This window comes from Chrysemys picta, chromosome 10, assembly GCF_011386835.1.
Source record: "Chrysemys picta bellii isolate R12L10 chromosome 10, ASM1138683v2, whole genome shotgun sequence".
Taxonomy (NCBI): domain Eukaryota; kingdom Metazoa; phylum Chordata; order Testudines; family Emydidae; genus Chrysemys; species Chrysemys picta.
This window is the reverse complement of record NC_088800.1, coordinates 15,531,046-15,557,684: the sequence shown is the minus strand read 5'-3', so window position 1 is coordinate 15,557,684 and position 26,639 is coordinate 15,531,046. Positions and strand designations below refer to the sequence as shown.

At 53.4% G+C, this 26,639-nt stretch overlaps 2 protein-coding genes across 3 annotated transcripts; one reads left to right on the top strand and one right to left on the bottom strand.

Moving 5' to 3' along the window:
- WDR93 (WD repeat domain 93) lies at positions 1 to 20,423 on the bottom strand. Of its 2 annotated transcripts, XM_065559305.1 has the most exons (17): positions 20,294 to 20,423; positions 18,514 to 18,874; positions 17,552 to 17,747; positions 16,176 to 16,240; positions 14,663 to 14,745; positions 13,683 to 13,806; positions 13,034 to 13,072; positions 11,144 to 11,231; positions 10,109 to 10,292; positions 9,786 to 9,856; positions 7,602 to 7,688; positions 6,634 to 6,765; positions 5,439 to 5,634; positions 4,680 to 4,740; positions 3,967 to 4,123; positions 2,566 to 2,749; positions 1 to 535 (listed from the first exon to the last, which is right to left on the bottom strand). In XM_065559305.1, exons 2-17 carry the CDS (start codon positions 18,778 to 18,780, stop codon positions 436 to 438), a joined length of 2,034 nt encoding a protein of 677 aa, XP_065415377.1. In that variant the 5' UTR covers positions 18,781 to 18,874; positions 20,294 to 20,423; the 3' UTR covers positions 1 to 435. The 2 variants fall into 2 exon arrangements, with proteins under 2 accessions (XP_065415377.1, XP_065415378.1); XM_065559306.1 differs by lacking the exon at positions 7,602 to 7,688.
- Positions 20,412 to 25,912, top strand: PEX11A (peroxisomal biogenesis factor 11 alpha). The gene is made up of 3 exons (XM_005301688.5): positions 20,412 to 20,552; positions 22,175 to 22,290; positions 23,201 to 25,912. Exons 1-3 carry the CDS (start codon positions 20,497 to 20,499, stop codon positions 23,770 to 23,772), a joined length of 744 nt encoding a protein of 247 aa, XP_005301745.2. The 5' UTR covers positions 20,412 to 20,496; the 3' UTR covers positions 23,773 to 25,912.
- Positions 25,913 to 26,639: the final 727 nt, after the last annotated feature.

Below are 26,639 nucleotides of genomic sequence, written 5' to 3'. Positions count from 1 at the left end.
AACAGTGTGAAGGCCTTTACTGAAAGGGAGAGACATGGACCCAACTGCATTCACGAAGCTTCTGCTTAGGCTCGGACTTTCCACGTCCGTGGGGGACTCAAAGCTGCGCTGCACGTTCTCTAGCTCAACTGCTTGGGCTGCTGGGTCCCTCCCTGTGATGAGCAGACACTGCTATCAGAATGCCCCCCCAAATATGGTGCAAGTATCCTTGGTGAATGAGGAGAGGAGGAGCTGCTCCCTGCTGGCATGGGCTGATCGGTGGGCTTGGGTTAGAGTGGGGGAAGTCAGTCAGTGGGATGAGCTGCCTTGAGGTGGAGATGAGTCAGTTAAAATAAATAGTCTGCAGTTAAAATGCCAATGCTGGGCCAGGCTTGTGGGCCTAGTGCCAACCCAGGGCTGCGAGGTTGATCTGAACTATAGCTCCTCCTGCCCCCATCACTTCTTCCGGCTCTCCCTCTGCAGGGCGGCTGCATGCTTCCGCAGCTGGCTCCAGCACTTGGGTACCTGCTGGCTGACTCCTGGCAGGCGCTGCAGCCTAACAAAGAGAATGCAGGGGCTCAGACTTTGGTTTTTCCCCATCCTTGAGCCCTCTGGGCTCTACCGAACCAATTAAAAATAAATCCGTGCAAATTCACCACCACCCTCCAGCGCAGATCGAGATCTAGAACAGCCAGACACCTCTTCACATGCCATTCAGGACACGGAGATGGGCTGCTATAGACCAGAGTGTCAGCAGCCAACCTGCTCCCCCCCCACACATTTGTGCTCTCATCTGATAGCCTGTGTGAGCACAAATCAGGGTGCTGCATGTGTACCTGCTGTGGACTAAGCTAAGGTCTGCTACAGACCTGAACTTCTATGGGTTGGTGATTTGAGCTCTGACTGTCAGAGCAATGGGCTAAGGGGGTCCCCAATTTTCATAGTAGAAAGCTGCAAGCTGGAAAGGCTTTTCCTTGGGACAGATCTATGGGGAGGGAAGGCATTCCTGAGCTGGTGCTATAGAGATGAAAGACTCTCTGTGCCCTGCGCTACCTGCCATTCCCCTGGCTTAGGCCTAGAAGGAGAAGAGAGAAAGGTGCTAGGCAACAGAAACCTGCTAGGCCATTTTGCCCCCCCCTCCCCCCCGCTAGGCTTCAGTAGGGTTACCATACGTCCGGATTTTCCCGGACATGTCCGGCTTTTGGGGGCTCAAATCCCCGTCCGGGGGGAAATCCCCAAAAGCCGGACATGTCCGGAAAAATCGGGAGGGCTCGGCCGGGGCCTCTTTGGCCGGGGCCGGTGCGGGGCCGGGCCGGGGGGTCCGCTGGGCCGCAGGGCCGGGGGTCCGCTGGCCCGCGGGGCCGGGCCGGGCCCGCGGGGCCGGGAGGTCCGCTGGGCCGCGGGGTCCGCGGGGCCGGGAGCCAGGGGGTCCGCGGGGCCGGGGGGATCCGCTGGGCCGCGGGGCCGGGCCGGGCCCGCTGGGCCGGGAGCCGGGGGGGTCCTTTGGGCCGGGAGCCGGGGGGGTCCTTTGGGCCGCGGGGTCCGCTGGGCCGGGGGGTCCGCGGGGCCGGGAGCCGGTCCGGGCCCGCGGGGCCGGGAGGTCCGCTGGGCCGCGGGGTCCGCAGGGCCGGGAGCCGGGGGGTCCGCTGGGCCGCGGGGCCGGGAGCCGGGGGGTGCGCCGGGCCGCCGGGGGCCGGCAGTGCTGGGCGGGCCGGGGGTGGTCGGCCGGGGCTGGCACCCCAGGGCCCGAGCCGACCCAGGCTGGAGCCGCCGGGGGGCCAGCCTGGGCCGCGCCTCCTCCCCCCACACTCCCCCTTACCTGCTTCAGGCTTCCCGCGAATTAAATGTTCGCGGGAAGCAGGGGAGGGGGCAGAGACTTTGGGGAAGGGGCGGGGTTGGGGTGTGGGCGGGGCCGGGGGGCGGGGCCGGGGCCCTGGAGTGTCCTCCATTTGGAGGCACAAAATATGGTAACCCTAGCTTCAGCCTCTCAAACTTAAGGCCTGATCCAAAGCCCACTGAAGTCAATGGAAGGATTCCCATTGACTGGGATCAGACAGGCTCTCAAAAGTAACAGCTCAAGACACAGGTCATCCAGTAAGCGATGCAACACTGCCATCTAGTGACAATATGAGAGAGCAAAGTCTCTGCCTCGCAGGTGGAATTCCTGCATCAAAGATGCAATAGTTCCTATTCAAGCAGAGAAACCTACCGTGTATGTTCAATGAAGGAGGAGTCTGCCCTGCAATTGTGTGCATGGGGAAACAGAATCATCTGGAGAGATCCACAATCTCTCCCTTGCTGTGGCCGGAGCAGTGTCCCCAGGAGCAGAGCTGGCTGCTTGAGGTGGAGTCTGTCTGCTCTTTGGCAGAGACCCAGCTCCCCCTGTATAGCCCAGAGTTTACTCCAGTCTCACCCCAGTGATACACAAGAACAAATCATACCAGCTGCCTGAAGTGACAATCCTGCCTCAGGCCATTCTGAAATCTCACTGGGCCCTTTGTGCTCTAGGGTGGCACCTGCCCTACCAGGAGGGTGAGCCAAGTCCCAGCTTCCAACGCTCCAGACTTCCTGGTGGGAAAAGCTTACCTGTCACGGAGGAAAATGTCACATCTCTCGTCCCATGGCAGGTGCTGCAAGGAGTCAGGAGGCGGCTCCGGTACTGCTGGGAAAACCTCCATGGACTGGTAGGAATCAAAATAAAAAAGGAAGATGGAGCTTTGATTGTCTTTGGTCTGTGTCGGGGGACCAGCCTGCTGCTGCTGTTCATCACCTGTGTGCCAGAGAAGAGAGGACAGGGTATCTCAGTAGGATGCACATTCTGCAGAACCATCATAAGGGGCCAAGAGTGACCCAAGGCCACCATAGAGCTGGCTGCACCAATCTGCGTACACTGTTCTCAAGGCTGCTCTGATGTCAAGCTACTCAGCTGGGGAAGAAGCGAATGGCCTCATTTAGAGCGGCGATCACCATGAATGACCAAACAGTCCTGAGCCACCAGCTGGCCACACAGGCCAAGATCTGGCGTGGGCTCTGTTAGAAATCCACCAGCATGGATGTTCTTGCATCATGGCCTGCACAGCACCTGCTGGGGCTTGCAGAGAGCTGGCTATGCACATGGTGCTGGCTCCTCCTGCCCCGTGTTCCCAGCTGCTACATCACCCTGGAGAAGCTACTAATACATCAATACTTTCCCAGTGTTACTTGCAGCAGTGGGCTACCTGAGAAACTACCAGAAGGGATGTTCTAGGATCACAAATGGGAGGGGCCAGGTGATGGCTAACAGGAACCAACTGATGGCAAGTAGGATGGGAGATGTCTAGAAAACATTCCCTCAACTAGTATGTTACCCACCCTATGAGTAAGGCTGAGGACCCCTGCACCAGCTGATGGGGAACGATACAAGCACTCAAAGTCAACCAAAAATTCAGCCCCAGGGCTGCTGTTTCATCCTAGCAAAACCAGCATTTCCAGTGCCCTCTTCTCCAGGAGACCAGCTTCAGGGAAAGGGGAGGCAGCCAGTCTACTAAGTCTGTTACCTTGGCCCAATTCAGCCTGTACAGCAATTGCAGCATGGCACGCACACTGCAGTCCCCAGGGCCCAAGCAATGATGTTTAAAGCTTTCAGTCCCTGCTTCCCCATACAAGTCCTGCTGCCTCTCACCAGTAGGAGGCATTGAAAGGCCAGCGTACGACCTGTGAGCAGCTTTCAGTGGGGCCAGCCTGCAGATACCAGTGCACAGATGCCGCACAGCAATGCTAATCGGCCTAGTGTCTGGGGCAGGTTGTGCAGATCTGGCAGCCACACGGGGAAACCCCACCCCCATTTCATATTGTGAGTTGACCCTTCTATCTCCTGGGACTTGCTAACTTGAAACTCCTTGGCAGGAGCTGGAGACCCAGGGCTCCCTTCCCCCTCCCACCTGTGACAGGAGTGCATGGTAGCAGGTAGTTCCCGCCACCCGTTCCCTTCTGTGTCAGACTCCCTACCTCGGAGGAGCAGGCATTGGTTAGTGGTATCCACGGTAAACACCGGTTGCCAGGGGGATGCTACTGTGTGAGAGGGTGGGGTGATGAAGTGGCAAACAGTCTGTGGCGTGGCAGTGTCTGTGAGGCACACTGTGCCATTCCAGGAGAACACCAGCACCTGAAAGAGCAACAGGGCACAGAAGCTGCAGGGAGAGCATTTGCAGGGCCATTCCCATTTCCCTTGGCTGGGACTGGGGCAGGAGAAAGCCCTGAAAGCCTTAGCAGGATGCAGGAACCCTGCAGACTGGAAATGAGGTGCATGGGCCAGAGCTGTGTGGAGAACCCAGGGCTGCAATAGCAGAAATGCTGTGGGTCAGGATTGAGGTGAACAGCAAAGCGCAGTTTGCTCAGCGATTGCTGCACTAGGGCTGGCTCCAGCCAGATGCTTTTAACTCTTTTATTTTCCACAAGGTCCTTGTGCTTGTTTTGAAATGGCTGTCCATCTCTACTGGTCACAGGGTTCCACTTTCCCCCTGGAGTTTATAACTGGGTGGGCTGGACTTGCCTTGTGACCTCTCCACACCTCCAAAGTCTGGGATTTCCTGCCACTCAGCCCTCACCTCAGCACTTGGTGACTCAGGCCAGCTGCTAGTGTTGTGCCCCCCAGGCCCTACTGCACTGTCATGCTCTTCAGAGGACACAGGGCCCTAGAGGGGGTGACTTGCAACACTCACTGCACCAGGTAAGGCTGGAATCGGTGCTACTGCGCTGATGGTCTGATCTGGGTCCTCGGACCTGTAAAATAAACCCACCCTTAGGAAGCTGCTTGGGAGCAGACCTAGCGCTTTGAGGAACCAGGAGAGCGAGAGCTGCAGTGCATGATGCAGGGGTTCATGGGGGATTTAGGCCAAATGCTGCCCTACTGAGATCAGCAAACTGGGAGCTGGCCCTACCCTCGAAGCTCTGATCGGCAGGAGCACAAGCAAACGGGAGTTGGGCAGGCACAAGGCAGGGAATTCCACCCCAACTTCTGTTCCAAGCTCTCCTGGAAGAAGACCGAGCAGGCACCAGCAACACCTTGTGGTGGCTACTGCAGGGACAATGCTGGCTGAGATATGGCTCCAGGCAGGGCTGTAGGGACAAGCCAAAGGGCAGCCTGAGCCTGTGGGCTCATGAGCCCGTGTCGCACTGTGCATCAGCCAGAGGTCAGAGGGAAGGAGATGCCCCGATCCATGCCTGAAGGACTGTGATTGTGTATTGCTAAACAAAGTGACTGCAAAGTGTTGCTGCTAAGGTTGAGTGTTTGGTACTGATAATGGGGTGGGAGAGTTTGCTGGGTGGATTCCCACCTCCCTAGACAGTGGTGGGGTCTCCCAAGGGGAGGGGAAGTGTTCGCAACTCCCTTCTAGCGAAGGGGAACCCCCACCATGCCACTGAGACAACTGATCTGGCCTGTGACCAACCTCCCTATGGCCTAGCAGAACCCACCTCACCTGTCTGCCAGGAGCACAGTCCTGGACTCTCTGGGCCCTGATACTGTAACCAGGTGGAGAGACCCATCCGTACACAGCACCAAAAGCTGCACTTTGGGCCTAGGCAGCTGGTCCCTTGGGGCTGTAGATGTCTGCAGGAAGTGGATGGTGCGGCTGAGACATCCCTCTGGAAGGGCAGTCACAGCTAGTGGGAATCCTGGGAAAGGCACAAGCACCCAACAGTCAGAAACAAACAGCGATTTGGAGATACAGGGGCCAGCACTGAATCTGGCCTCCACCTGAGAGAGACTCAGCCTGGCACCAAGGAGGTGACCTCCATGTGAGGGAAGCTCAGCATGGTTTCACCCCACCCATGCTGAACTAATGGGCACCTCTGTTAGTACCATAGAGAGCTAGTGACTTGTATGGGAGGGAAGTCGAGCATAGCTCCATCTTACTGGCTTGGCTAGGAACTGGGCCAGGTTCTGTTTTGGGCTCATTTTGCCTGCAGCCCTCCTGGCTATGGCGCAGCATGGAAGGGTTGCCACCTTCTCAGCTTTGGCCTGAGGGACCCCATCTTTATGTTGCCATGTGGCGGTGCAGTATCACAGTGTGCTGACACTGCATCACCAATGGATTTGGGTGGGACTGTGGCCTGCCCCGGTGCAGTCACAGGACCGGCCCAAGTACAGAGTAGGGCACGCTCTTGAATTTTGCTCTGGGACAGTCATTGCATCACAGCCCAGTGATGCTGTGAACCTGTCATGGTGAATCGTAAGGTCATGATGTGGTGACACTGCTTCAGTCCCACAAATAGCCTGAGGCTATGTTGTCCGAAGGGGGGAATGTCCCAAAAACATTCATGCAGGGCACTTATAGCCTTAGCTGCTGCAAACATAACTGTCGGCCAGCCCCAAAGACATTTTGATTTCACTGTCCTCTTGCAGAACAGGGGATAGTTCTGTCAGAACTGGAACTGGCCCCTGAAAACTCAGGCCATGTGACATGAGAGACTCTGCTTCTCAGCTAAGGCACCTGGGATGTTTGGCCACCTGTTGCTAGGGAACCAGTGAGCCTGCAGGGTTTTTTGGAAAATGTTCTTGAAAACCCCTTTGTGATCCCCAGCTGGCACATCCAGACCCCCAAGTCCTAGGGAGAAAATCCCCCTGTCAGCCTCCCACAGGTACCCATCAATTCCAGCAATGGGAGAGCTCACCTAGACATCTGTCCCACACCGTTATCGTCCCATCTTCACATGCCAGAGCCATGTAAGAGGAGCAGGAGGTGACAGCTGAGCAGGTGATTGGAGCGGCACATGGCCAGACAGTGTCAGGTTTTAGCTCAGCATCTGGAGGGAGAAGCATGGCCTCTGAACAGCTGAGCCTCATCTTCAGGGAGATGGGGAGTCCCCCCCACCCACATCAGCCTCTGGTGTGTGTTAGCCTTCTTGGGCTGAGTACAATGGGTGCAGGTCACGAGCCGCCTGCTGTAGTAGCCTCACTTGGGACACTGTCCATCTGGAAATCCTCACCATCCAACTGCCACCCTGGCCTAATGGAGAAATGTGAGCCATGGGGCCAGTTCCTCTCCTCTCCTATGTCTTACTTCTTCTCGCTAAGGAAAGCTGGCTCAGCCCCCTCTCAGCATTGGCCAACGGAGAGTGAAATAAAGTACTCCCTGCCCCCCAGCCATGGGGCTAAGGATGCTGCCTTTACAGGGTTCCCATCCCAGCTTGTCTGGGAGAACAATCCCCTTCCTGGTGTCATTAGACTTTTAGCCCTTAAGCTTCTTCCTCATACCTGGGCAGGGTGGAAGCACTCTCAGGTCAGCCCCAGTTTCCCTCCCTGCTGTGAGCTCACTGCTGGTTGCTGTGAATTACTGACTCAGAAATGCTGAGGCTGTGGGAGACTGAGCTCCATGGGGACAAATACACAGTGCCCTACCAGGGCAAAAGGTATGGCAAAGGTCAGCGGCCATGCCCTCTGGGAAATGTCAGCCTGACAGTGGGGGCCCTTCTCGGATCAGGAAGATCCTAGGGGGGCCCTATTGAGAAAGGTCAGAAGATCTCCTGCCAGTGCAGGGTTAAAGGGAAAAGCCTTTTAGTACAAACCAATTTCTTTTTAAATCTACAGCAGCAGTCTGAAAATAAGTACCCTCCTGCCCCCCATTCCTTTCGCTTCTTACCCATTTTCTCCTTTGATGGCCGAGTGAGTAAATACAGGCAGAGATTGTGGCTTCCATTCCAATGCACACTGATGCCAGTGGGCAAGTCTGGAAGAGGAGATCAGAGAAAGGAGAGGGGAGTGGGCAGCTCGAAAGCCTGGGTTGAGGGAATCCGAGCTACACAGAGAAGTCTCCTGTGCCAGCTGCATCAGCCCACTGGAGAAACTTGTCTGGGCTCCGCATCCCTTGGAGTTGCTCATTCAGAGCCAGAAATAGAACAAAAGTTCTTATTCCTGGTGATATTTTTTACCTGCCTGTCTGTTCTGACTGCCTATGTCAGCCCCTCCCCCACTAGCTTCTCCCCCACCCATGGCAGTCCCCATTACAAGAGGTGGTCCAGGCAGCAGGAAACCCAATCAATGACTGGGCACATAGAAGTGTTTGGAGAGAGAAATTTGCTGTGCAATGGTGTGCGAACTATGTCGCTCTGCCTTCAACAGCCATGCCCCCAGTGCCAGCATATACTGGGAGCAGCAGGCACCCGACCTATGACAACTTCCTTGGGGCCTGGGCCACACAGCTGGCTTGAGTGATGAGACGTTGGCACAAAGATGGTAGGCTAAAGCGCTGGTGCCACTTGCTGACCTGCCTGAGGACGGGAGCTGCTGGTTAAAATGCTGGTGACACCAGTTGGTTCAGCGAGAGGAAGGCTGTTTCTTTCACTGCATCCCAGAATTCCACAGCAGCCAAGCTGTCACAGTGACTCAACCAGTCAGTAGCACGGGGTGTTCTCAAATGTGTTCACAGTGGGAGCCACATATTAACAGGGAGATTGACTCAGGAGACCTCCCCTCCCATTTCCCATCACCTGGCCCTGCCTCTCTGTCATTCGCAAACCCAGAGCATCCATCTGATAGAGTACCAGGGGAAAGCATTTATGGATTTGGGGCTTGTAGCGGGGTGGTCACCTGCTCCTGCCCTGAAGGGCTTGAAATCAGCCCCAGGAACAGGGCGGAGGCTGCGTGAGGGCTGCTGCTCGGGAGAGCAGCAAGCCTTGGCTGATTGGGGAAACAGCCACAGCTGTGGCCACGCCCCAATCAGACCATAGCTGGCCCTATAAAGGCCAGTGAAGCCAGAAGCTGAGAGGACTCTCCCTCTTGAGGGAGAAGGGCCTGACTGCCTAGAAGCTGAGGAAGGTACCTAGAGTGGAGCAGAGCTGGGGAAAGGTGAGAGGAGCTGGGGCACTCCAGCCTGGGGAACCCCCAGGCTGCAGGCCTTGCTAAAGGCCAGAACAGGTACTAGGGCTACAGAGGGGTAGCCTGAGGTAGACAAAGGCAGCAGGTCCAAACCTCCCTTTGCCAGTAATGAATGGTATGTACACTGCAGTCTGCCCCAGTGAGCACCCAAGGGAAAGGGGCACCAGGGTCTGGGAGGGACACAGGGTCAGTAATAGGCAAGACTTGGGCCTGCAGAGGGCACTCCAAAGACTGGAGCGCCAATTCCTTGGATGACCAGCAGGAGGTGCCGCAGGGTGAGTCGTCAACCTGTTACTAGGCTTCTCTAGTGCAATAAGAACTTTTCTTCATGAGGGACAATTAACTTCATGGGTACCTTCTGCTCTTCTCTTCCTCCCATCCCCACCCTGTTTCTCTCTTCTGGGAAGAAGAAAGAGAGCCAGCTCTCCATACATCACTGACTGGGAACATCCATTGCAGCAGTTTCTGTGGCTGCTGAATTATAAACAAAGATGGCTAGACATGGACAGAGAGCTTCACTGCTGAATCATGAACTGGCGGAAGGCAGTAAGCAATGACACTTGTTGCCCCTGGCCCACTCACAGTACTTCCTGGCCTATGGCAGTGCCCACTTTACCCTGCTTTGGTTAGAACCACAGAAAAGTAGCCAGTCATCCATCTAGTCCCGCATCATCCCTCCCAAGGTGACCAATGTCAGATGCTGCAGAGGAGGATATAAATCTTCACTTGTGCAGTAATATACTACGGGGCAAGTTCTTACAAATCCAACTGGCATTTTGCATATGCCTAGTGCATGAGGATTGATAGCCCTTATCATTTTCATCCTAGCTTATGTCTTTGCAGATGCTATTCTTTGTCATAACAATGCCTGATCTAGTTTGAAATTCAATATCCTGCAGCAGTGAGTTCCACTGGTTAATTATGCATTTGTCTATCTGCTTTATATTACCTGGCTGTGCTTTGATTTCAGATCTGATCTGCAGTATCCGGCCAGGCAGGAGAAAATGAAACACAGCATGGCTGAGAAAGGAAGGGATAATAAATACATGCTATGGAAATACCTTGATAAACAGAGCAATTCAACATGATCGGGAGTGGCTATGGCCATACCCTCATGGCTTGGGACCAGGGAGCCAACTTCTTGGGCCACGGTTCAGAGTAACAGTTGGGAAATGCCCTGGAGATGGCGGTGTGTGATGGCAACTCCTATGAATCCCTGGGCTGAAATGCCAGCATGCAAGGGGTGGAGCTGCACTCCTGCATCCCTCTCACCTGGGTTTCTCCTCCTTGCTGTCAGGCTCACTTTCTCTCTCCAGATGCTTTTGGAAGGTGCGGCGAAAGATTGCGTCCTGCTGTTCCCATTGGTAGTCTTTGATCATGTGATTCTGTCCCAAGCCGATCACACTGCCATCATCAATCTTCATCAGGGCCTCCAAAGGGCTTTTAAAAGTGCTTCCTGGATGGTAAACACCAAGGGGGGGGGTGGAGAGAGAGAACCCCAGAAGAAGCAGAATCCATTGAGATCTAGGAAAGCTCTTGGGGAAGGGGTAACCCTTCCCCTTTCATGTAGGGTCATACCATTCTCCTCCTTTGGATGGAACCACCTCTCCCAGGCCTTTGACCTAGCATAAGGCCCAGGTCCCTGGCCAGGAGCCAGCTCCTTTTACAATAGCAATGGTGGCTGCTTTCTGCCTCACTTATCTCAGGGGAAGGGACCCAAATCCCAGGCTGCCTCCCTCTGTGCTTTTCTCTCTGATCAGCTGCTCTACCCCTGTATAGCTGGTATTGGATAGGGATCATGTGGGCTCAGACAGACAGGCTGGGTTTGGCACTGCTGTTGGTAAGAATACGAGTGGAGGAGAGGAAAGGCCACTAAGAGCAGGCAGTGAGGAAGAGATCGTAGGGGGATTGTATCTGCATGTGTGTGCGCTGCACCCCACTGCCATAGAACCTTGGTCACGGGTGGGACCTTTGGGCACCAGTGTAATATACATAATAATCATTAATAGAGGTGATGCATCACTAATGCAGCTGGGATACTAATAGCGGAGTAAGCAGCAAGTCCCACTCCAGGATCAGAGATGAGCCACAGGCAAGGTGGGGCCAGTGGGCATTTTACTGTAATTTTTTATCGTTATGTTGCTATCCAGCCACTCAGAGAAACACAAACACACAGAGACAGACACATGCAAGCACCCAAAGAGAGAGACTGATATGCAGAGAGGCACAACCCTTATTACTTAACCAGACTTGAGTAAATTCCTACTTCCCCACCAAAAACAAAGGTCCCAAGAGAAGGGGCCTGACCTGTCAGAGGTTTGGGCGATCTGACCTTCAGCAGCAGCACTGGAGGACTCAGCTTAGTTTCAACTCTGTTTGCAGACATGGGTGATTCCTACAACGGAAGAGACAGCCACCCTGAGCACCGGCATGTCCAGGAGCTGCTCTGTGGCCTGTGCTGTCTCATGCTACCAACAACAAAGTTGTCACAGCTGAAATCTGCAAAATTGTTCCCTGGAATCTCAAACCTTCCTCCCAGGAAGGGTTCGCAACTCTCCCCTTCCAGCATGCTGCTCCCCTATCACTGGGTGCACGACGCAGGCCATGCCCCACCGGCCTGAGGGATGGAGCCAGAGCATGGCTTCCATCAGAAGGGAAACACGCACTGCCCTATGGGATCCTGCTTTCATTAGCGCTCCACCCTCAGCTCTTCCCCAGATGCCCCATCACCCAGTGTTCCAAATACCTTACCCTTTAGGGTACCCTAACTACAGAGGTGAAAGTAAGTTAAAGGACTTACCGGTACGCTGGAGTCCTGAGCAGGGGCGTGGCCTCAACCAGAAGAGGCGGGGTCTTTAAATCAAGATTTAAAGGCCCTGGGGCTCTGACTGCGGCTGGGAGCCCCGGGGCCTTTAAATCACCCCCGAGCTACCAGCTGCAGAGGCGGCTGGGACCCCGGTGCTCAGGGGCAATTTAAAGGGCCCGGAGCTCTGGCCACCGCTACCGCAGCGGAGTTCTGGGCCCTTTAAATTGCCAACGGAGCCCTGCCGCCACTACCCCGAGGTTCCGGCAGCCAGGCTAGTGTGGCGATTTAAAAGGCCTGGGGCTCCGGTGGCGGGGAGCCCCGGGCCCTTTAAATCGCTGCCCGAGCCCTGCTGCCTGAGCCCCGGGGTAGCAGCGGCAGGGCTCTGGCCACTGCAGGAAGCCCCTGGCCCTTTAAAACACCGCCCGAGCCCCAATGCCAGAGCCCCGGGGTAGCAGTGGCAGGGCTCGGGTGGCACTTTAAAGGGCCAGGGCTCCCCGTAGTGGTCGGAGCCCCGGGCCCTTTAAATCACTGCCAGAGCCCTGCCGCTGCTACCCCAGGGCTCCAGCAGCGGGGCTCAGGAGGAGATTTAAAGGGCCCTGGGCTCCGGCTGCTGCAGTACGCCGGACCGGACTGGCGTACTTTCATCTCTGCCTAGCTACCATTAGGGATCCCTCCCCAAAGGTCCCTGGATGCAGAATGGTCCTGGTAACAGCATGTGATGTCTTCAAGCTCCAATGAGAGAGAACCAGGGGTCAGGGATACTCAGATTGCTGCTGAATACAAGAACCAATGTGGGCTTCAAGGTACCTGTGACAGGGTAGAATCCCCTCTGCTTGGTTGGGAATGGGGAATCGGACACTTGCCACAAGCAGGAGGACAGCATCAGGGTACTGCTTTGAGCAGGGGGTTGGACTAGATGAGGTCCCTTCCAACCCTGATATTCTATGATTAGCTTCCTGCCCTCAGCACTGGTCCTTGCACAGAGACGTGGCTAGGTACCTGCATGTGGATTAGTGAGACTGAATACCTAGGTGTATGCAAGGGGGAAGGGAAGTTCTTGATATGAGTACTTGGCGCAGTAGAGAGGGGAATGTTAGGTGTTCATTTGCCTTGGGTCTGAGCCATTGGGGGTGGGGAGCTGGTCTATCAGTGCTGAACAGCAGCTCCTGTTAAATGGCAAGGCCAGCCTCTGCTGATCTGGGGTCTGGAGGGGACTAGCCCAGGTGAACACTGGAATAGATCCACTGGATGCTTAGAACAAAGAATGTGTCCCAGATTCCTGGCGCTCTTCCCCAAGAGCTGGGATGCAGGGGGTTCAAGGTGCAACCACCAACTCAACATCTATAATCTGCCTGGAGAACTTGCTAAATTCTCACTCAGGCCTTGGTTACCGTTTCTGCAGAGCCCTCTCCCGGCAGTTCCAGACTTTTCTGCCAAGGAAATAGAAGGAGGCTGTGGTTAGTTCACACAAGCTGGTCATGGTAATCCAGAGCATCCCCTTCTCCACCTGAGCAAGTGGGGCTCTGACACACAGCCAGGTCTTCTTTTTGGCCTGGGACTGAAAAATGAAGCCAATTCAAAGAAGCCCAGACTGGAGAATCAGCTTCCCTGACTCTCACTTGGAGATACCGCACCCAATTCTCAGTTATACTACGGCCCTTTTGGGCCATTCTGCCAGTATGAAGGGCATTTTAGGGGGTAGAAATGGCTCCCTGAGAAACCACCCTGCACTGGACCCCTCCCCAGTTGGGGGCAACACTTATTGGGAGGGGAGCACATTGAATCATGGCCTCTGATCAAGAGGAACCTCCTTAGAAAACTTGTCTTGTGAGTGACAATAGTGGCCCAACAATATAAGGGGCTTGTGAAATGTGGGTTGGGTGACAACGTCCCCGCTTCCTTCCCCATCAATGTGCTGACAAACCCACTCAGCCTGGTCGGTGCAGCCAGTGGAGCTGTGAGAACAAGGGCTATGGAAAGAGATGGAGGTGAAAGGACAAGACAGAAGATATCTCAGTAGGAAAGAAAAACATTTTGTACCGCCGACGCCTGGCTGAACCGCCTCTCCCTGAAAGATGACACTGCTGCAGCTGCCTGGGAATGGTCTGTCTCCTTCAGCCAGGAATCCTTAGGCAATCGGTAGATCTCCAGCCAAGCTTCTGTGCTGCCTGCATTGGGAAACTGCATTGAGCAATTGGAAAGGAGGCGAAAAGGTTTCTCAGGCAAGAGGACTCTGCTGTTATGTACCCACAAGAATGGGATTAGGGTTCCCTTTCAAATATAGGATCCCCCAGCTCATATCCCCACCAAGCCCCACGTCACGGATGCTGATCTAGGGAGTGTAGCTATACTCACTGGGTCATGTTGCAAAGTGGTCTTCTATTGGCTGCCTGTGGGGTGTCACATGTTCTGCTTTTCTAGCCCTCAAGGTTCCAGCAGAGCCCCTTTGTGGGGCACAGAGACCCTGCTGGGGCAGAAGGGGGATTCACGTGGCCCTCACTGCTCTGAGACTAGAATTGTGACTAGAAACTCCTGTGCTTTGGCGAGGGTTGTTTGCTGCAGCAGGTTTGGGGAGGGCATCTCTGTGCAGTTCTCCAGCCTGTGTCAGAGCAGAGAGCCTCTCAGTATACAGGCCCATATGCTCCCAGTGTAAATGTGGGGCCTGGGGACAGAGTTGAGGAGCTGGGGTCGGTGATTAGAGCAGGAGGAGGGAGTCTGCTTTGCTTTGAATGGCCTGTCTGGCAGACCCAGAGGCACCACTGACCAGCCCCAGAGCGAGCTGCCTTCCATTAGCTGGCCGCAGGGGCTGGGTCCCTGCTGGGCCTTTGGCAGATGAAAGGCAGGAGCAGTGTCAGCTCTCCTTGGCTGGAAGGACAGGTTGGGTTGACTCAGGAGAGCACTGGGGAATCCAGAGGACGCTCCCTAGACTGGTGAGTAAGTTTTACAAAGCTACATGAGCTGCAGGCCCCACCCACTGAAGCAGGGCAGCCAGCATTAGATACACTGCAAACCCCTGGCACTTGCCTTGCAGCAGGATGCCTGCATAATCGCCCCCCTGGGAGAGCTCTGCCTCCACACAGGTGTTTCTCTTGCTGATCTCTTCCTGCCAAAGAAAGGTATGCCGGCATCAGAAAAGGCTGGAACAGTGATGCTTGCCGTGGTGCGCCCTTATTGCTAATGCAGCCGGGAATTTGACTGAAAAGAGGCAGGCGCCCTGGGAACAGGTCCGGGAAGAACGTTCCATGTGCAGAGGGTTGGTGTGGGAGCAGGAGGGGAGGAGGAGACGATGCCCTTGTTCTTGGGGGTTTGCTCCAGCACCCCACAGTGCCCCAGGGTTCTCAGGTAGGGCTGGTGGCCAGAGGTGCCTTTTTGTGTGCGCATTGGGCTAAACTGCTGTGTCCATTTCCTTCAGCTCCACTCCTCATCAGAGTCATGCCTCCACTGGCTTTGTGCAGCGGGTTCTGCATTGGGCTACCCTTGAAAGCCACCCACGAGCACCAGCAGGGAGAGGCGCATGGGAGAAAGGCAAGAAGGAAGCAGTGGCATGGGCAGAGCAAAGGTGATAAAGTCAGAAAGAGCTGAGAGCACAGACTGGCAGGGGGTAGACTGGGACAGGAATCTCTACAGCCACCTATGGTTTGGGTCCTCAGTGGGGAGTCTTCAGCCCTGAGACATTCTTCCTGAAGCCTGAGCAAAGGCTCGTTCCCCTGGCCTTTGGCCGTGGGCCACCCAGGGTGTCTGTAATCCCTGTAAGGCTAGCCTTGGGCAGTGGGGGTGTTTGCAGAGAGCAGGCCTGCAGGGTCCGTGTGCCTGCTGCCCAGCCTGAGGGATGCTCTGAAGCCAGGGATGGCAGCAATGGGACGTCCTGCTGCCCTGTGGGGTTTGTCACAAAGGAGATGTGCAGCGCACAGAGGGGGAGGGGGGCCAGGAACCTGTTGGGTGGCCAGAGTCCCCAAAGCCTTGATATGCAGCTGTAGCCCAAGGCCCAGCCCCCTGTGAGTGGCTTGGGAGGGCTAAGGGCTTTTCAAAATGCTAAAGAGGGGAAACAAGTACAAACTGTCCCCCAGCCCAGAGCACCCCCCGCTCCACCTGAGCCCTTCCAGCCCAGAGCCCCTCCACCCCTCTGCCTGAGCCCTTCCAGCCCAGAGCCCCCTTCCCGAGCCCCTCCAGCCCAGCACTCCTATCCCTGTCTCTGAGTCGTTCTGGCTCAGTCTGCCAGAGTCAGACTCCACATTATTTGAAGACAGGCTTCTTTGGTGTTGAGCTAGTTTGTTGCTGAATGCTGATGCACCCCTGGGATTTTGACATCTCAGAGAAGATTCTGGGCATAACCTGGGGTCTGTACCAGGGATAATATGGGTTCAAAGAGGATTGCAGGTGAGTTATGCACCATTGACCCAGTTAACAAGACCTCTGATCTCCATTCCAGCTGTTGCCCTTAGCAGTGTGTTTCCTGAGTGCTGTTAGTAATCATGATTGTTTACTACACAGAGGCTTTCGCCTCAGTGCCCGTGGCACACACAGAGGACTTACCACTTCATTTAGGACTTTAATGAGCAGCAGGCTGTCCCTGTAAAAATAAAAGAGTCGGGCAAGTCCTGGAAGAGAAAAACAGAGGCGAGAGGTGGGTGGGAAGAGAGTGAGGGGTGCAGCTCAGCTCCTTTGGAGGATGCAGTAACAGCACTAGGACTAGGTGCCTTCTGTGGCTCTCAGAAGACTCAGCCACAGCGTGCTGTCTAGTGACACACAGAGCAGTGCTGATGGCCCCAGCCAAGGGAATACCCACACTGCGGCGGGAGTGTGCTCCCCAGACTGGGCAGAGAGACTTATGCTCGCTCCACTTCAGCTAGCACGCTAAAAATAGCGGTGTGGACGTCGTGGCACAGATGGGAACTCAGGCTATTGGCCGAGTTCAAGCCCACCCGACCCCTTGGCGCTGAGCTCGGGTGGCTAGTCTGAGCTGCTGCTCTTGCTGCCCCATCCACACTGCTATTTTCACAGTGTTAGCTTGAGCCCCACTAGTGTGAGGTCTGTCTGCTTACTAGGAGGCTTGCTGCTAGCTGCAGTGTAGACATAAGCAGAGAGACCTGCATCCAGCCCTCCTCCCCAAGGAAACAGAGCTTCAAATGGGAAAGGGGAAGATGGGTGGGAGCCCCAGGCATTTTCATGCACTTTTCAGCTATTGGGGTCAGTGCAGCGATGCTCAGAACTTGGAAAGCATCTATGCATCTGTCTTGCTAGGGGTGTTACAGCAGCACCCAGGACGTGGGATTTCACACGTCCTCCCCCACGCACACCCTGGGATGGCCTGTGCTCCAAGGGGATTTGCTCAGATCCAACTTTCTTCTCTCTAATGGAAAGAGAACTAAAGCCCACTTCATTAGTGTTGGACTCAACCAGAAGCCAATGGACCCTTCTGGGACTGCTGCAAACACTAGTATCATGGTGGGGCTATTGGACTCAATATGGAACTGACAGATCTTTTCTTCTCATCCGAACCTCCACACTGCAGCACACTGACTGTCCCTGAAGTGGAAGGGCTGGATGAAAGCCCCCGCCTTGAAGCTCAGCAACATTACTCCTTGACTGGCCCAGGGTATTGCTACAGAATGTGAGAGGTGCTGAGTGTACTGCTTCCCCCATGTGACCAACCTCTGTTGCGCCACAGGGGAGGGCACTTGCCATGGGGCCACCTCCCACTCTGAAATCTGTTGACTAGTCCCCATTTTTTGCAGGACCCTCTCAGAAATGAGTTAGTCATGCTTATTTCCATCCTGCTTTAGCTCTTTTCTACTGAGTAGATGCCACTTTCCCCACCGCCACCCACCACCTCCATTCCATCATAGTGCACAAGCTTGTCCTCAAAGTTCTCCCCATGTGGGACTTGAGGAAGCTCATGGGGCACCTACCCATCTCATCAACAGTAACGAGAAGGTGGGTCTCATTGCCAAGGTTGGAGGCACGGATGGCACAAATCTCTAGCTTGGCTGACTCCCAAGCACAGACCCGCTTACAGCTGGGCATGTTGAAAACTGCAAGCCCTGTGGAGAGCCCAACAAAGACATGCTGTCCAGAGGCTGCAAGGCAGTTGGCTCTTCCCATCACCTGCAGAGATGAAAAACAAAGCAGAAGAGAACATGACCCTGCCCTCCCACCCCTGACAGGGGGATTGATCAGCTGCACCAGCCATTTGCCAGCAAAATCCCATGATCTCACTAGGTCATGAAGTCTAGCTCCAATCTCAGAAAGATCCCACCAATATCAAGGGTGAGGCACATCTTCCAGGGAAGCTCGCCCTGCCACCGCCAGGGCTAAGGATAAACAGAAGCCTTCAATCTCCAGGCACCGTTCAGCAGCAGTAGAGCTTCCCCACACCCAGCTACCCCCACAGGGAGAGCGGCGCAAATGCAGACATTCTGCTCAGGAAGCCCATGCAGTGCCTGGGCACCGTGCAGCTGCATTCGATGTTGCTCTGCACCATTTCTAAAGTATTATTTTTAAAACACAGTTGAGTTTGTCCATACGATAGCAATAGGCTCATCAACTTCTCCACAATAAGCAAGTGCTAGGGTCAGTCTGGCTCAGAGAAGCAGAGGGTGAGCCTGACATGATTTAATGCCACCTTTCCTCTTACAGGAAGGTGTGATGGACTCTGAAATGGGCTATGTCCTGTACTTCTCAGATGAGCAAGCTTAGAGCTGTAGCCTTGTGGAATAAAACTGAAAGTGAGGGAAATGCTAATGGAGTCTCGGGAATTTAAATGGGCAGAGGGGTGACAATGGAAGAAGAAAGCAAAAGGAACTGAACTGACACTGCCTCGACAAACTGTTGTAATGACAGGTGGCAGCTGTGCTGTGAAGGGTCTCGGTACCTGGAATTCAGCTGTGGGCAGGTACAACGTGGGCTTGACCTTCAGTGTCTGTGCCTCTCGGAGTGCCTCCCTCTTCTCAATGATTTCCCAGGCCTGCTCGAATACTAAGGTCACCAGTTTATTGATCATCCGGAAAGGCTGAGGCAATGAATCAAAGATTTGATCGGGATCCTGCAGGAAGAAATTTTCTTCCTCATCCTTCTTAATCCAGTCCTTTTCAGAAGGTGGAGGGATCTCCAGGGGATGTTTCCGGATATATACTGGCATCTTTCTGCCTTCCCTGGTGTGATGACAACACAGGTGCCCTACACAGTAGTCACAGTAGATGGAGAGACCCAGGAAATCCTACCGTAAATAGATCCTGGAGATAATGGGAGGAAACGATGATAAATACTTAGGATCTAGCTATAACAAAGAAGGAAGCTTCCTATCTTTATATGGAGAAATGACTATATCTATTTTGTAGGACTCGCTTCTGCTTTCCCCATGGTCTCCTGTACAGCTCAGTGCTGTGCCATGCGTGTACCATCCATGTGGATATATGCAGGTTAAGTACACAAGTGATTAGACATCTAAAATGCACAGCTAGTTATACACGTTTTGGGTGTGGTGTTACACATAGATTAAGATACACGTAGGCAGGTTTTTGCCTGTCTCCCTGCTTATCCAGCCTGGAGAAAGTCACAGATATGATTTGTTTCAAAGGAACATTTTTCAAACTGCTTAAAACTTTGCTTATTTCTAAACCACGTTTCTTTGCACTAGTCAAAGGCCTGTGTCACTGTGAACTAAGCTTATGGAAAGTTAGTAGCTCTTAAATTAACCGACAGGGCCTCTGACTTCCTAGATGTTTGTACATTGCCTAGCACAATGATGCTCCAGACCTGTTGGGTGGCCTTGGGGCTTTACCTCAATGATCAGCGCACAGAAATATAATATACAAACACTTGGAAAACAAAACATTTCCTACTGACACAACTCAGAAAGGGCCAAATGGAACTGTACCAAAAATTCCCCTTTGGGCTGAAAACAAGCGTAAAAAAATCCAGCACAAGAGAGTCGTTTTCCTGAAAAGTTACAGGGAGCTGTACCCACACCCCAAGTTATATAAGCTTTTCCACTCTCCTCCACTCTGCTGGAGGAGTTCTAAAATGTCACCAGTTAAACACTTGCCGTACAGGTTTATTTGGCTCGGGACCGCAGGCCATCTTGACTCAACCACTCATACAGAGAAAATGGGGTGAACCACCAGTGTTGTGAGCTGGCAACTGCAGGGGTGCCATTTACCACCCCACAAACAAGCCTGGGAGCAGATAGTAGGTCCTAGACAAAACAACTAGAACTGCTTAGGTACAAATCAGGATCCATGCTACCTTCTACAATGAAGGGCATGCCAAGGGACAGAGAGTGGGGGAGATAGATAAATGAGAGGCAGGCTTTGATGTGATCCTGAAGACTAAGTGATTCTGGGGTAAGTGCTGAGTCTTACGACAAGGTTTAATTTTTAAAGCTGGGAGGCCCAGCCACTGGATTTCCAGGGGGGCTCCTGGAATTAATTATCCCTATTCATGGGGATGGGTTGTTGCTGAGGAGATCCCCACTTCTGGGGAGGGTGTTGCTGAGGGGATCCCCATTCCCCTGTTAGGGGATAACCATTCCCTGGGAGGTGCTGCTGAGGGGATCCCCATTCCCGGGTGCTGTTGCTGAGGGGATCCCCTTTCCCGGGGGGGGGGGTTGCTGAGGATACGTCCCCGCGATTAGTCCCCTCCCCCTCACTCACCTGTAATCGAACGTTGATCGGTTGCTATGGTAACTGCTGCGCTAGGTCCAGTCTGATCTCGGTCCGGGTGGAGACAAGCCCCAGGGCGGAGGGTTCCGGGCCCAGCTCCACGGGGCGGAGCCTGTCTGTGTGTCCCGGGCGGCGTCCCGAGCCCGAGCACGGCAGGAGATTGAGGGGGTCTCCCCCTCCCCCCCCGCGGCAGCATGGAGGCGTTTGTGAACTTCACCAACCAGACCCAGGGCCGGGACCGGCTCTTCCGGTGAGCGGGGCCGGGGGCTCGGGCTGAGCTCTGCCCCTGCCGCGGTCGGGGGCTGTCGGCAGCTCTGCCCGGTCCCGCCTGCAGCCGCGAGCCGGGCGGCAGGTTTACCTGAGCCTCCCTTGAGAGCGCTGGGAGCCACTGCCGGGGCCTCCGCGCAGCCAGCCCTGACTCGGCGCCTGACCTCAGTACCCCAGCGCGGTGCCGGGTGGGGCTCGCTCCCCCAGTCAGTGCTGACTCGAGACCCCAGCGCGGTGCTAGGGTGCTGTGGGGTGCGAGCTCAGTATGGGGCACACTCCTCCAGTCAGTGCTGACCCCAGCACGGTGCCACGGGGTGTTATGGTGTGTGGGGCTCAGTAGGGGGCATGGTCCCCCCGTCAGTGCTGACCCCAGTGCGGTGCTGGGGGTGCTGTGCTGTGGGGCTCAGTAGGGGGCATGCTCCCCCAGTCAGTGCTGACCCCAGTGTGGTGCTGGGGGTGCTGTGCTGTGGGGCTCAGTAGGGGGCATGCTCCCCCAGTCAGTGCTGACCCCAGTGTGGTGCTGGGGGTGCTGTGCTGTGGGGCTCAGTAGGGGGCATGCTCCCCCAGTCAGTGCTGACCCCAGTGCGGTGCTGGGGGTGCTGTGCTGTGGGGCTCAGTAGGGGGCATGCTCCCCCAGTCAGTGCTGACCCCAGTGTGGTGCTGGGGGTGCTGTGCTGTGGGGCTCAGTAGGGGGCATGCTCCCCCAGTCAGTGCTGACCCCAGTGGGGTGCTGTGCTGTAGGGAGCTACCAGCCTTTGGATGAAAAGTAGAAGTCAGGTCCGCGATTCCTGTGGCTATTAGTGATCTCTGAGCACTTTCCCCAGGTGGCGGGGTGTTTGTCCCAATGGCCGGCCACCGTCTGTCTCAAGTTAATTGATTGTTCCTGTATAACCTCCCTCCAGTTTCAATTCAATTCCTTTACTCATTTGTAAGCTACTAGATTCAATTGGAGACATTGATTTTCACTTCCACTTCTAAATTGTGCAATGTTAGTGTGTGCTCACACAGCTCCTGTGATCCACCCCAGAGCTGGCTGGGTTTCAGCAGTGGGTTAGGTGATTTATGAAGCTTTACCCCTTTTATGGGGTATCTCCATATTCTACCCATTCCAATGGGTCTGTATTGCTGCTTAGTGATTGCTGAGGACACAATACAAATAACAGACTCTGGAAAAACAAAAAATTCTAATGATCTGCATCTTGATCCGTCAGGGAAACTGGCTTTGTCCCTTCATAGACCCAGAGCCTTGCTGCAAGCTAGCATTTTTGCAGTATTTGCCTGTGGATGTTTCAGGCAGTATTCAATTGCATTGCCAAATGTGCCCAACAAAACCCGCTATTGGCTGCTTGCTGCTCAGATGCATGGTCTCCCATTGTCATGTTCACGCTGCATTTGCATTGCTTCTTACACTTCATGTCATAAAGTGCTGACCCTAACAAGTAATATCGTGTGATCTCTATACCTCTCAGTGCTGTCGCATGGGTATGGTCCATAGGGAGTCCCTAACTTGGGAAGAAATTGTTCCTTTCTCCCCCTTCCCCTCTCTCCCCTCCGAATGGTCCTTGTGTCTCCTGTCAACCATTTTCCTCATTTTTTCCATTCCAGAGCCATTCAACACACATGCATGTTGCTTAGCTATTTATTAGAGCGTAAGGCTGACAAAGAGATGATGATAATGAAGCTCAAGAAGTTGGAATCTAGCATGCGCTCTGGCCGTAAATGTAAGTACCCCATATCCGGAGGGATGGTCCCTGTTCGTATTGCTTATTCCAGCTAAGCAGATGCCAGTTATGCCAGCTCTTAAGTAGTTAAATTACCATGCAGCCTTGGATCACAGGACCTCATTTTGCGTAGTCATGGAATTGTAGATACACCCTTCTCCCCCCAGAATTACACTCACTTTATTACCTGCTGTGTTGTATGGTTAGTATTGCTGAAAATACACATGATGGAGTCAATGCTGTGGAGTAAGTGAAAGCAGACTTGTAATCGGTGCTGTGAACTGAAATATGACACCTGCAGGCAGGGAACTAGCTGTAGCATAATTCCCCTAAAAATGTGCAGCTGAGAAAAGGCGTTGTTCTGAGTTGGTCAGACTGAATCATTAGCCCTCGAGAATAATTTAGAAAGGGTGTAGCTCAGAGGTGCAATGGGACTGGTACACTAGCACCTTCCTTCCAGAAAGCTGGGTTAAATCCTCTTCAGGTTACAGCAGAGTGTCTGTCTGTATCGCTCTCTCACTTACACCTTAGAACTTAGCATGATCGGTAGTTCCCGTTCAGAAGAGACCCCAGAATGGGACTGGAGTAGTGGAGGGTGTTCTAGGTCACGACAGACAGGCGGGCATTGGCAGAGCTGTGTGGATGTCCCAGGACTAGAATGGCAGGGGATGCTGGCGAATATTGAGGTGCATCAACAAAACTATATGGGTGAAGCTTGCATCGTATCTGTCTACTATACATGGCTCTACTATTGCCAGCCTCTCACTTCTGCAAATATAAAGTTATCCTCAAATGAAAAGACAATATTTAAATATACAAGGCCCAGAAGAGCAATTAGTTGTCGAAAAGCAGAACTGGATGGCAGCCTACAGGGAGTGAGCCATGCTAACTTCTCTGGGTTCTCTTGCAGTGTTCAGACTGGGCAACATGGTGCATGCCATGGTAGCAGCCAGGCGAACTACCCAGCTACCAGACCTGGTGCCCCGTCTCTGCCTGACAGCCTCCAACCTCAACCGTGTTCTGTATTTCATCTGTGACACAGTCCTGTGGGTGAAGAGTGTTGGACTCATCCCTGACATTGACAAGCAGACGTGGCGGAACTGGGCTACCAAATGCTATTACTATTCACTGCTGATGAATTTGACCAGGGATTTGTATGAGATCTCCTGGCAGATGGAACAGGAGGCTCAAAGGGAGAAGGCAAGGAAGGAGAACTCTTCTCATTGTGATGAACAAGATCAGGATCTGTTCAGTTTCCATGCAGGTGGGTTGCAGCCTTTTCTCCTCCTGCTGTACCACACCCTGAGGAAACACCCTCCCTTGTTGCTAGACACAGTGAAGAACCTTTGCGATCTCTCTAGTCCTTTTGACCAGCTGGGAATCTACAAAACCAACCCAGGAGTTATTGGGCTCTGTGGCCTCCTCTCGTCCCTGGTGGGGATCCTCACAGTGGCAAGGCCACATATGAAGCTGAAGTACTGATCTGAGAGCATCACATACGGTGAACTGGCAGGTTTGCTTCCCTGACAGTTTCCATTCCCAGGATGGTATTTTAAAAATGAACACATTTGACAATCACTCTTCATATGTGGTTTGTTCTCTGGAGGAGTCAGCTTTACTTCCTCCTCCTCCTTCCTGATATCCTCTCAGGTGAGGGGCTGCTGTGTGCTGTGACATACTACATGATGGAGAAGAACGGTGAAGAGGCTGAGCAAGGACTGAGCAAAACATCCCTGAAGAATATTGTGAAACATGGAAATCAAGACTTTACAAATTGCTGCTAGTTAAGGACATGTTGCTGTCTCCTGTATTTGAATATAGACATGTGGAATAGCTGCATAGACAACTAAAATTGTATAAAAAGCCATAAGTAGTGGTGCAGACACTGGAAAGGCAGAATTCACCAATGAGGGTTCATACAATCATTTGTCTTTCTTGAATACATTCAAGCATGTTGGTACCAGGAAGGCTTTGGGAACTGTAGTTCAAATGGCCTGGATCGTGAGTTCTGTGAGGGGATGTATGATGCCAGGGGACTGGTAATTGGTTATACGGAGCTTTTCATCTCTAGGCAGTGGTTCAAATCCAGCCCAGGCTGGTAGTAACTGAAGAGTGCTACTGTTTGGTGCTATAGTGGCCACCATTGACTATGTATTGGTGGGACTAGATCCAGTTCCTAGTGAATAGATGTCTATATCCCAGAAACCACCCCCCCATCTGCCCTCCTCGTTGACAATACAAGGCCAAGGATTGCTTGGGCCATGGAATCTGAATTCCTCTCTAGAAGGGTCCTTCCAGGTCATGGTTAGGTACACTGTCTTTTTCCAGTGTATGGGGGTAGCTTACTGCAGTGCTGCTCACGCTGGGGATAAGCAAAGGATTTCAGTCTCCACGATTGCTGATCTGGCACCATTCACCAGCACTAGTCTTCTGCCAACTACACACACCAAACCCTGGCAATCCCAGGAGGGTGATAATTTCTGGACTCTCTGAAGCAGCTTTTGCACTGATATTGCTTTAGTTTTGCTGAAAGTTTTCAACTATCAGTTTTAAATCCTCCTGCTATTGAGAGAAACCTGCCCCAAGGCTCCTGGTGAGTGAGCTGGAATGGGTGTTGTCAGAAAAGGGAACTTACACTCTTGGACTGGGATGAGCTTGCTGATGCCAAATTCCTTTGATAAGCGCCTGCAAGAAGAGAATCCTTTTATCTGACCCTCTCTAGAGTCCTCCCCATCATGGCCACCTGCTTGGATAAGGACATGTGGTTTTCTCATATGTCACCTCTCTGTTTGGGTGGGTTCTACCACTCTAATGTCCCTTTCGTTCTCCCAGCCATCTAGGTAGAATGTTGCTTTGAATTATTACACAGGTTATGGGAGAAAATACTGTCTACTTTTCTAATGTGTATGATTTGTGTTGTTTGACATCCTTTTGGGTGAGGGGGACTGACTTTACAGACATGCCACCTTTCTACAGGAGCTGAGCCACAGATGCTAATGAATCTACTTGTGATGCAAGAGCCAAAACGGTCCCTTCTCTGGATCTGAGCCTGATCTGTGATCTCCGCTCACCACCAATGCAGAGACTTCACCCCGCCCCACAGCTGGGAGGGCAGGGTGGTGAGTTTACAAACTTTCCCAGTAGTTTTCTGGTACAGAGGGACCGTGGAAGGGCCAGCCTAGTCACACTGACTCCAGGAGAGACAGCCTAAGAGTGAAAAAACTCTCCTGTGCGGAGAAGGGGGATAAGTGAGGAAAGGTTTTCAGGCTGGCTGGCCTCTTCAAAGCCTTCCCCCACCAGGGGCTGACCTGTAACACCACCACCTGGGACTGACAAGGATGCTTAGGCTTCCAGGCTCACTGCTATGGGATCCCAACAGGCCTGTCTTAGTCCTTTGCTTAGGCAGGTCACTGGATTTTAGAAGCTAATACTTGCGATTCCCCCTGGGAGCTGGAAGCTATGGGTTTAATTTATTTAATTTAGCTTAATCTAACTAAAGCTGGAGAATCAACCAAAAGGAGAGAATTCTTTAGGTCAACCTCCTCAGGCTCCTGGAATAAGGGCTGCTGCTGTTGTACATCGTCTAGGGAAACACAACTAATAAACTGAAGCTGAGTTTGAATCTGCGTCTGTTTCAGGGTTATGTGCAGAGGAGGTGGCTGAAGGTGGAATCAGTAGAGATGCTCTGCCTATGTGTGCAGCTGGATTACAGACATTTCCTCTTAGGAGCACTGGGAAGGGGGAAGCCCAGCCACCCTCCTCACGGTTGAAATGAGCAAGATTTCATTTAGAAAGGAGGTGGGGGAGCAAATATGCCTCCAGGTGCTTGACATCTTGGGTATCGAAATGCACCAAGGCAAATTCTGTGAGAGGGTCTATGTGAAATGGAAATAGATCTGACCTACCGCCACTGAGCAGGTCCTGAGGGCCGGAGGCCTTCTGTCCAACACAGGCACCACTACTGTCATCAACGGGTGCTTAGTATCTTCTGTGTATACGCTACCCTTCTCCCAGACGGGTCCCAGAGTTCTAGGATGAACTGCAGCAGCTGTTTAATAACGCATAACCATTTAGGACTGGGAATGAAGAATAACTTTGCCAATTGAAATGGGAGATGGGGCACAGTGTAATAATTAAAACTGGGCCTTAAGTGGGCCCTTGGTGCTAACACAAGAGTGACAAACAGCTTGAAAATGGCACCTCCAGCAGCATGGTGCCCTTGAACAACGTCCAAGGCATTGAGTTCAGTGCTGATTTAGAAAGAAAGTTTCTTCCACGACTGCATCACCAGCAGCCACGTGCTCCTTGAGAAATTTTACAATATCCATGATCCCTGTGTCTCCTGAGAT

What these genes read in the sequence shown, in the direction of transcription:
- WDR93 (XM_065559305.1), bottom strand. Translation starts at nt 18,780, where the DNA reads ATGCCAGTATATATCCGGAAACATCCCCTGGAGATCCCTCCACCTTCT. An exon ending in CGTTACTGTTGATGAGATGG is followed by an intron (nt 16,241 to 17,551) that starts GTAGGTGCCCCA and finishes TTTCTCTTCCAG; the next exon opens with GACTTGCCCGACTCTTTTAT. An exon ending in TGAAATCAAAGCACAGCCAG is followed by an intron (nt 7,689 to 9,785) that starts GTAATATAAAGC and finishes CTCCTCTTCCAG; the next exon opens with ACTTGCCCACTGGCATCAGT.
- PEX11A (XM_005301688.5), top strand. Translation starts at nt 20,497, where the DNA reads ATGGAGGCGTTTGTGAACTTCACCAACCAGACCCAGGGCCGGGACCGG. An exon ending in GGCCGGGACCGGCTCTTCCG is followed by an intron (nt 20,553 to 22,174) that starts GTGAGCGGGGCC and finishes TTTCCATTCCAG; the next exon opens with AGCCATTCAACACACATGCA. An exon ending in CATGCGCTCTGGCCGTAAAT is followed by an intron (nt 22,291 to 23,200) that starts GTAAGTACCCCA and finishes GTTCTCTTGCAG; the next exon opens with TGTTCAGACTGGGCAACATG.